Raw genomic sequence first — 10,741 nt, forward strand, 5'->3', positions numbered from 1 at the left:
AATTATAATCACTTAGAAAATTGTTAACATTAAACATATTCAAATCCATTTCTATCTCATTGGACTTTTCAACTAAACTTTTCACTTTTTCCATAGATTTGCATAATGGGTGATATCTTTAACAGTTCTAACAACTAGCTCTAATAATTTATTATTGTTGCAATAGATTTGAGTGTTAAAGATGATAAGAATGAGAGTAAGGTTAGAGTAGATAAGCTCAAATACTCAACGATATTCATTGTCATCCCTGAGTGAGTGGAGGTGAGTACTTTATACTTATATCCGCACTCATCCTTATTAAGATTTACCAATATTTTTTCATACACATTTTTGTACTTATTTAGTAAATAAACCCTAAACCCTAAATAAATACCTTACTCATTTGTTGCGAGTAAATTTTATAAATACTTATTAAATACTTTACCTAATGCCTGTTGGAACCTTTTTAAAAAATGTTTTATTAAAAAAAATGGCAGTAATTAAAAAATAATAATTTATATATGGGATTTGACGATATTTTATCCAGAAATATGAGATTTTGAACAGAAATTGCAAAAATATGAGACTAAAAATTGATCGTCAACAATTTTTAGAAAATAAGTCAATTTTAAAAATTACTATTAGGAATTTTAAATTTTTGATTAATTAATTAATTTTATTTAAAAATTGATGACTATTTTTTCAAAAATAACATTAGCGATTTTGAATTTTTTTTTTTAATTTTTCTCCTAAGTGCTTGCTAGTTTCAGACAATATTTCAGTGTACATTATTTAAAAAATATATAAAAAAGCCACGTTTCAATCTCTGATAAAGTTTTTTAAATATATTTATAAATAAAAGTATTAATTTTTTTTAGTGACTTGACAAACAATTTATTATATATATTTTTTAACTTTTCACTCCTAAAGAATAAACAATTTAATATTTATTATGTGTTTTAATTTTTATTTATAATATATTATTTAAAATATAAAAAATATCTATTAGTTTTTGACATATTAATATTATAAAACTTAATATAGGTTATTACTAATATAGTATTATATAACTCAATAATTATATTAATATTTTTTAGAAACATATTAAATATGTGATTATTCAAAATTTAACACCTGAAGTAACAATCTTACTCTCGTATGTGTGTTTTGCAATTATTTAAAAAAATTCAATGTATCAAATTAGTAATGGATGCTTAATTAAGTTTTTTATTTAAACAAATTTGTGAAAAAATTTTAAAAAATGATTTCTTACAAAACTAATCTAAACAAGTATTGAATTGCAAAACATTGAATTGGGTGGGAGAGAGGGTTCATATGATTTTTTTTATTACAGTGACGTAATTTTAAAATTATATATCTGAATATTATTGTTTTAAAAAAACTATTAAAATCAGTAAATTTAACCATATTAAAATAGTATTGAGCCAAAAAGTAGGCACTACACATTTGAGTGTAATGCGGGTTAGCTTTTGATACGTTGCTTTTTTTTTTTTAAATATAATTTTTCTCTCAATTTGAAACTGAATTTTTAATTTGTCTCCTTCTTTAATTGAATATTAAATTTTCTTCTATTTTAATAAAAATTCAAAATCAAAATTTAAATTTTTATTCCACCGAGAATTAAGCTTGAACTCAAAATTATTAATTTTAGAAACCTCAAGAGAAAAATAAAAAAATAATTTTAAATTCAAACATTAATATTATGATTCACTAGACGTGAAAATAATTAAAAAATTAATATGGCGAGAAAAAAAAGACAAATGTTAAATTATAACATGTGTCCGACGCAAGTATATTACGTTTTTGAAAGTATTTAAAAGATAAATACATATATTTTTAATACATTTTTAGTTAATTTTTAATTATTAATTACAAATTATTAAAAATGTATGAATTACACTATTTTTTTATTTTTAATTTAATATTTATCTCTTATATTTTATATTTTTAATAAATTTTAATAAATAATAAAAATATATATTAAAAATGTATAAAAATATATTTTAACCTTACTCTTGTATAAAATATCATGACTTACGTTACATTTTGATAGATTACGTCTGTTTATTTCATATTTTTTAAATAATGTCATATTCATCTATTTTAATAACCTTTTTTAGATAATATTATTTTAACAAATAGTTTTTAGACTAATTTACTGTAATTGTCAAATTAAAATATTTCTAATTAAATATCAATGATTTTATTTAACTAATAGATTAACTTTTAATATAATAATAATAATAATTTTAAACTTGAGTTTGATCATGTAATTACATAAAAATTTGAAAAATAAAAAGGTAATTCCATTTATTCTCCATTGCAGAGATGCACGCTGGCCCACTTAACCATGCGTGAATCTAGAACAGCCCAGACAGATCTTTTGTCATTTTATACTGTCAATCTGGGATGGGAAACGAAACAGTGAGAGCAAGAATATTCCAATCTTCAAATTGATAAGGGAAAATTATTTTGAAGAATTTTTAAGTTTAAATACAATTTTAATATATTTTTTGATAATTTTTTTAATATCTAATCATAAAACATTAAATGTTAAAATTTAGTTTATCCCGTCCACTTTTGTTCTAATAACTTAGTCTTAGAAAGCGATAGCTTAGCACTTTTATCTTACTGCTATTTAATTTTTTAAAACAATTTAGGCTTAATTTTTTTTTCGTTTTTATAAATATATTATATTTTATGATAAATTTTTATCAAATTTTTTATTAAGATTTAGTCCTTTTAATATTAAGAAGTTAGGATTAAAATTAAATAATATTGTCAATTATCTTATTCTTACGTATTATTATGTTATTTAATTTTTTAACATTTTATTATTTAAAATTAATATTTATAAACAAATTCTAAATATATTTTAAATATTTATAAAAAGTTCACATATTTTTTTTTGTCTTATTCTTCTTCTATTATTTAGAAAGTTTATCAACTATTTTAATACCAGTTTAAAGGACTTAAATCTTATTAAAAATTATAATATAAATGTATAAATTTTATCGATTAAACACCTGAAACTAACAAGAATAAAGAGAAAAGAAAAAAAAAGGTTGAAATGAAAGAAATTAAAATTTTAAATTTTTTTATAAATATTTAAAATATATTGATAAATTTATTTATAAATATTAATTTTAAATAATAAAATAATAAATGACACAGCAATACATAACAATATTAATGAGCTGGTTCATAAAGAATTAGGTTAGTATTTACTAAAAGAGGAATTTTTAATATAGACTAAATTATCTTTTTAATATTTTAAAAAAATAATTTTTTTTTATAAAAACTATTCACAAAACATGTTATATTTAGAAAAAACAAAAATATAATTAAACCTACAATATTTAATAAATTAAATGTTGTGTTAGTAACGTGAAGGTATTGAATTATCCTTTTATCAGTTACCACAATACTTAATAGAATGACGATGTGAATGTTAAATCTTGTCAATGAAGCACCCGAAAACTACAGAAGGAAGAGGAGAAGCAGCATCGAAAGAAAGAAGATTAAATTAATATTGATATTTTTAAGATTTCCATAACTCAAGAGTTGACCAATAAATCAACAATCTTATTGGGGCTTTTCTGAAAAGCAATATTCATGTGCCAGTGACATTAGAATATCCATGGCAGATATCCTTGAACAAACTCAGTAAAAGCCCTCAATTCCCTAACTGCCTTATCATAAACACGACATCGAACCAAAGCTGGTAAAAACAACCACAACCCGGTGTAAAATATAAAAGTCACAGTGAGTGGCCTTGAAAGTGCTTTCGGCAACTGCTGTTTCCCCTTAAGTGCCTTCTTCAGGGCAATCTCAATGGCCACACACACTCCATGAATGAGGAAGAAGCAGGTGGCATCCCACGAGGGTTCCCATGCTTCCCACGTGCGTTTCTCCCTCTTTAAGTAATAAAAAACCACCTCATGCATCAACCCCGATACGGCGAAAGTAGAGAGAACAGCAGGTAGTGGGGCCCACTTTCTTCCAATGAAGCGTTGTGCAAAATCCACCGTCGGATCGTATACGGTAGGGTGCAAGATACGGTTTACCATCATGTTCCATCTTCTACCCCAGAAGTCTTGTAGAGAGGAAGCCAGGTAAGGCTTGTTGAACTGTGGGTCTAGCTGAACTCCAAGAAGCTTTCGAGTGAATAGGGAGGTTAACCCAAAACAAAACTCCAGTCCAATATACATGTGGATGCTGTACAAGAAAAGTACGAATTTTGGATGAAGATATTCTTGCTTTCCATAAAGAGGAATCAGGGTGGCAAGTATGATAGCCACGGAGGCAAAAGCAAAATTGAGGAGGGATTTGTGGGTAAATTTGGAAAGTTGTGATTTTGGAGGGTTAGTGTTAGTGGGTTGGTGTTGGAATTTGATGGGTAGACATGCAAGGGAAACAAAATGAGGTAAAGAGAGAGGGGCATTGTTGTTGTCTGAAGAAAGAGGACCTTTGCCAAAGGCAAACAGTAAAAGTTTGAAGGTGGCAAGCCAACCTAAGAAGAAACTAGAAGGCCCTCCAAGGTGAATGGAGAGGAGCCTCAGGGGGAGGAGAAGGAGTAGCACTATGGCTGGTAAGAGGGCTATGAGTCTGTAGGCACCTTGGGAGATTGATTTCCCAATTGCATGGCAATAGCACATTATTGCTACAGCAATGCTCCATACCATTATGAAATTGTTGATTTCTCCCTCCATTTTTGTTTCTCTCCAAAGCAATCCTACTGTTTGTGGCTGGAGTGGTGAGTGGTAACACTAGTGCATTGTCCAAGCATATATATTTTTTCAGGGATTGGCCCCACTCATGTTAGAGCTTTCTTATTAATTTCCAATAAAAAATTAGAAGAATAACCTGTTCCTTTGAATGATTCGATGAATAACTTGAGGTGACGAGTGAAGTGATGAACAATGTGAAGTGAGGAAGGTCAGAGTGGTAATTTCCCAATGGTAAGTTTGTTGTAAAGGTAAAACGAGCTTTACGTGATTAGGTATCCATCGTTATTTCCTATGTTCTGAAGTAAAATAAGAAACGGCATTTTATTTATTGTGTGTTTGATATTACATATTAAAAATTTAAAGTGGATGAATTAATAAGTGTTGTTTAGTTTTAATAAGCCGTCTCGTGTTCAAGTCTTAGTAACGCTAAGTGTTATTCAAACTAATCAATTAAGTTTATTTGGGTAAATTTTTTGAATTTTTATAAAAATAAAATTTTTATCATAAAAAATAACTTATATTTTTTGTTTTAGAAAATTTTATTATTTAATTTTTTAGAATTTTAAATAATAAATTATTTTTAACATAAATTTTATTTATTTTTATATTTTTTTCAAGAACTTTTAAAAAAAATATTTAAACTGAAACTTTATTATAAGTTAAAAAAGAAACACCAACTTACTGTTAATCTAACTGACACTAACCATTGTTAAGCTTGGTCGGTTTTGCTTTGATTTGGCCACCATAATTTTATTATTATTTTTAGTTTTAAGTGTATGAAACTGATGCTTTTAAAACGTTAGCATTAGTATCATGATTAACATTATATTTTTAAAATAAAAATAGTATTTTCTTGTAATGTTTATTATTTTACACTCAAGATTACAAGACTGTATATAAAAAGAAAATATTAACTTTAATTTTTAAAGTTTAGCTTCAACAATTAATAATAATGAATTTTAATTAAAAAAATATTTATTATATTTTTATAAATTCATATAATAAATTGAAACTTTCTTAATAAAACCTTTTTTAATTTTAAATGTTTAATTTCAGCTTTAAAGTTTGGATGCAACAAAATTTATATAAAATTATAATTTTTCTAATCTTAATTTTTATAACTGATTTTAAATATCTAAAAGCAATAATTTGTTATTAAATAATAATAATTTTATTGTATTCAATTCATAAAAATATAATAAATATATTTCTTTTAATAAACTTTACCATCAGTATCATAAATTTATCATTTACCATACTTGAATCATAACACATTTGGATGTTCAACGTATTAATATGTTTGACCATAAAAAATAAAGTGCAGTTAGTGGGCGAAATAGTGCAAATTTTTTAAGAACAAAATTCTCTCACGTGAAGTTTCATACAAGAGCAATGCATTGTTTAATCTTAACTTTTATTAAAATATATCATTTAATATTATGATAATATTTATTTGTCTGGCTAAAATTTGGTGCAGTGATCATGGGACATGAGATGATTCATTTCTAGATTTTTTGACCTTTTCTCCTTTTCATTCAAGTCTTTAGATTTCTTTTTGAGAAATGCAAAATATTTAGCAAAAACTGTACAACTATATTTCATAATTTTTGTCAAACACTCTCTTTTTATATTATTTTTAATTTATTAATTAAATAATAAATTTTAAACAAGTAAAATTGTCACTTTTTTATGCTAAATTTATTTGTATTATTTATTAATTTTTTTTTCTAATGATAAATTTAAAGATGTAATTTTTGCACATAACAAACTTTCAGCCTTCATCTTTACATTCTAGGCCCTTGGGATTGAATGTTAAAATCTTGAACCGTCAAGACAATGAGCCCAAAAGAAGGGAAACAGGTTAGCGCTATTGGAGGCAAGGGACAAAAGCTTTTGGACTACAAAAAAGGAGCAAAAACATTGGTTGCCTTGGGCTTTTCTTTTTTCAAATAGAATCTAGAAAATTTTCTTTTCTAAAAAAGGAAAAAAAAATATTTTTTAATTAAAAATGTCTAAATATTAAAGAAAAAAAAAGTTCACAGTATTCTCTCATAAGATCGAAAGAGTAATTAGTTAAGACTACATCGTCACTTTATCTTCTAAACACTTATCTATGTTCACCCAAAATTATCAAATTCCACACAAGTTCACAGAATTGATGTCAAATTAGAATTCAATACCATGTTTACCTACATTGCTATCCGGAGAAGAAACAAGAAACATAAATGTGCACCCAAACAGGCAAAACTCAATTTTATTGACAAAACTATCTATCAAATGAATACCAATTTCATCCTCTAAATCCTCTCATCATTGTTAAAATTACCAGTCTCAGACAGGATTAGAAATAAATAAACAATAAAAAAGAAGCAAGTAAACACTGAAAGAGATTTCAGCACAAATAACAACGATTTGGGATTGAACATATCACTGAAGGAGAAATTTGTTGACTCCTACTGCCAGTCCTTTCGGATATCAAAAGTGTAGTTGATCTCTAAGTAGCACTTGTTGTCATCATCAACAAACTGAATAAAGACAAACAAAATACAAATTCAATCAATTTACATTAATCCATATGCAAGGACTTCATTACAAGATAAGTTTCTACAAGAATTCATGACTAGCTAGTGAGAAAAAAAGTGATTCAAATTTGAATTTTAAATGAGTAAATGAAGGTCATGCAGTCTGGTGCCAAATTTATTAGAACATTTATTGGTAGGTTGATAGATGCAAACAAAATAGACATTAATTAAACTTCACTTGATTTCCAAAGCAATGCCAAAATATTAATATGGAAGCAGATAAGTCTAGCTTTGAATATGGAAGCATGGTGATAGTAAAATGCACCAAAGCTAACAATTTTATACCTTTGTCTTAGCTCATTGTAAAACGGTATGCAGCAAGAAACAATCTCCAGTGTTAAAGGAAGCACATAATAATATGTTAATATTACCTTACTTTTTGCGGAATATGTCCCTCTAGCAAACATCCCAGATGGTGTTGTCTCTTCAGGCATCTCATGTGTGTAAGGCTCTGCTTGGGGGCTGAAGGTTCCAATCATTTCTTTAGTGCTATCAACTGTAATAAGGTTCAATGAGACATGTTTATGGACAAATTATCTATTTCACATTATGTGATTGAGAGAGAATAATGAACTTACCTTTGATACCAGTTTTCCACACAGTGTTGGAGTATTTGAGACCTGAAACGATGTTATTTTCCACTTGGAAAGCGAACATCAGCCTGTAACGGCTACCTTCTTTCAAGGTAAACCACAAACCCTTGGGATTTCCTCCCTCTGGTATTGGAAGGACAATGTCAGGTCTATCAGCAGCCTTTATTGCAAGGCTAAGGATCTTCACATCTGGCTCCAGAGTTTCTAGATTATTCAGAATACAAATGAGAAGTTAGGACAAAACTCATGAAAAGTACAAAAAGTTAAAGGATTTTCATAAGGGCAAGTTACAAGACAGGGAAAGATGGAACCATTTACTGATTAAATTCGTTAGTTGGATTTCACAAAATGAAATAATGTTGAGGATATTCTTGGTTCAAATTTTATCACTTATCAGTTTAAACCATACAAAAAACAGCAAATTATGGTATTAATGCATTTGCAAAATAATTATATAATGAACATGTGTTAAAATAGTAACAGTGTTAATGTTAATAATTGAAATGAAATGAGATATTCAAGTCTCCAAAAAATGATGAAGATTCTTTGATTTCTTTTCTTTAATCAAATTCATGACCGATACAGTTAATTCAATTTAGGCAAAATGATATTTCTTCTGTTTTGGACACTATTTTATGACTGTGAATTGAGTCATTCACTGTAAAAATTGAATTTGAGCAGAGTTTGGAGCCCCTTATGCATAAACTCACATTAATTGTACAAAATTGAAGGGAAAAAAAAAGGATAACATGAACAAACAGAAATTGAATAAATGGAAACAATCCACTTACCTCCAACAGAATTTATGTCAACACTTCCAAGAAGTTGCTCCTTCCACCTCCTCAAGCTCTCATCATCCTAACCTCTCAAACAGAAACCCACACACAAACATGAGTGAGAGAGTGGTTGAAAAAACATAAATTTTTTCGAACAGCAAAGGAAAGGAGAGAAACCAAAAGCAAGGGACCTTATCCTTCTCGAGTTGCTCCTTTAACGTGCACTGAGGACCCAATTCAATCTTCCTCTCCTCCTCATCATCTTCATCTTCGGTGGCAGCCATGGAACTCTCACTCCTGTGTCTGCTAAGGTTCCCTCTCCCTTCATCACCACTTTCTTCATCAGTGGCAGTTTTTCCCACGTGCACGCTTGAGGTATCATCCTCTGCACTCTCATTGTCTTTGACTTTGTCATCCAAACCCATGCTTCAGAATTCAAAACCACTCCAATGGCAAGAGACATCAACAACCCATCAATACAGATAAAAAGACAAAGACCGTGACACGCAGAAAGAGAATAGAAGGGAAGGTAAAAACCCACTTGGTAGAATCTTCCACAGAACGAGAATGGGAAAAGAAAAAGGGTACCTTGGGTTCAGAAAAAAAAAGTCTTGGAAGAAAGAAAGAAGTGGGTCAAAGAATCCCACAAAGGTAAAAACTGCATAGAATAGAAAATTGAGAGATAACTCTCGCAGCAAGAAAAGACACAAAGAAAGCAAAGGAAAGAGAGAGGGTGTTTTTTGTTTTTGTTTTATTTTTATGGGAAAAAAGCAAAGAAGGAAAGGGTCATGTGGTGATCCGAAAGAGAGAAAATTTCAACGAGAAATGTGGTGAGAGTGAGAGAATGATGATGAATGTCACTCTCTTGCATCCAGGAACCAGGAAACCTCTTTCGTTCTTAATGTGTACATAATTTTAGTAATAGATAATTTGGAGATAGTATCGGGTAATAAATGTTTGGAAAATTCATTAACTATCATTAAGATGCTTTTCTTTTTTAAATTTTTTATATCTTATATTTGAAATATTTTTATTATTAAATGAAATAAACATTAAATACTTTTTATTTTAATATATATATATATATATATATATAATTTAATACATACATCATCAAATAATAAAATTATTAACAAGTTTATAAAAAATAATAAAATTCATTTTTAATATTTAAATTATATATACATATAAAGAAATAATAATAATAATAATAATATTACGTACGATAATAAATTTTAAAATTTTATATGATATATAATACAACTATTTTATGGCTGTGATGTCAAAATTTTAAAAATATTAATTAATTCTAATGTATTATTAGTGAAATATATTTAATAGTGATGTTTTACACAAACGGTTAACATTGTCTAATTTACCAAGGCTTTAGGTAAAGCATAAATAAAAAAAAGGAAAAATTGTATAAAAAATGTTTTATTTTTATGTCGAAACTAGGGGGCATATATATATATATAATTTTTAAAAAGTGTACACATTTTTAGATACAATTGAAATGTCCTTAACATTAACTAGATGCACATATAATAATTTTGGCTAAGTGTATTTTGAGAAAAAAAAATCATTTTTTAAACTTTTTAAGAGAGTTTTTAAAGAGTAACTAATTATTCTTTTATTGATTTATTTAAGAGAGTCGTGAAAATTTTATCTTTAATTCTGTTTCTTCATTTGATAAATTGAAGTTTATGATAAATAAATAAATAAATAAATAAATATATATATATATATATATATAATTTTTTTGTTATATTATGTTTTGGTATGAAAAGGTATCAATTTAAAATATTTTTTATATAACGAATAACACGACAATAAATTTTATGAATGAAGACCAAAATATCATACAACGAAACACATTGAAAACTTGTTAGCTACGTTAAACTTGCTTTAACAACAATATAACGTATTTTTTTTGTTTTCATTCATTGTGAATGTTCATGTATGTCAACAATTCTTTTATGGCCCTATACATGGAATTCTACCAATAATTGCTTTCTTTTCCTCTTATGCAGGGCATTCAGCTTGGGATTCACTTGCTTCAA

At 27.2% G+C, this 10,741-nt stretch overlaps 2 protein-coding genes across 4 annotated transcripts; both read right to left on the reverse strand.

Annotated features, from left to right (window-relative positions):
* Nucleotides 1–3,629: 3,629 nt before the first annotated feature.
* On the reverse strand, nt 3,630–4,712 carry LOC113852186 (acyl-CoA--sterol O-acyltransferase 1-like). Its single transcript, XM_027482426.1, has one exon. The coding sequence runs from the start codon at nt 4,710–4,712 to the stop codon at nt 3,630–3,632; it is 1,083 nt and encodes a 360-aa protein (XP_027338227.1).
* Nucleotides 4,713–6,973: 2,261 nt separating this feature from the next.
* On the reverse strand, nt 6,974–9,398 carry LOC113852702 (rho GDP-dissociation inhibitor 1-like). Of its 3 annotated transcripts, XM_027483047.1 has the most exons (6): nt 9,109–9,346; nt 8,873–9,073; nt 8,697–8,763; nt 7,891–8,109; nt 7,684–7,808; nt 7,146–7,255 (listed from the first exon to the last, which is right to left on the reverse strand). In XM_027483047.1, exons 1-6 carry the CDS (start codon nt 9,142–9,144, stop codon nt 7,184–7,186), a joined length of 720 nt encoding a protein of 239 aa, XP_027338848.1. In that variant the 5' UTR covers nt 9,145–9,346; the 3' UTR covers nt 7,146–7,183. The 3 variants fall into 3 exon arrangements, with proteins under 3 accessions (XP_027338847.1, XP_027338848.1, XP_027338849.1); XM_027483046.1 differs by having other exon boundaries at nt 6,974–7,255; nt 8,873–9,398; XM_027483048.1 differs by having other exon boundaries at nt 7,221–7,255; nt 7,689–7,808; nt 8,873–9,346.
* Nucleotides 9,399–10,741: the final 1,343 nt, after the last annotated feature.

This window comes from Abrus precatorius, unplaced genomic scaffold, assembly GCF_003935025.1.
Source record: "Abrus precatorius isolate BTA unplaced genomic scaffold, Abrus_2018 Scaffold10, whole genome shotgun sequence".
Taxonomy (NCBI): domain Eukaryota; kingdom Viridiplantae; phylum Streptophyta; class Magnoliopsida; order Fabales; family Fabaceae; genus Abrus; species Abrus precatorius.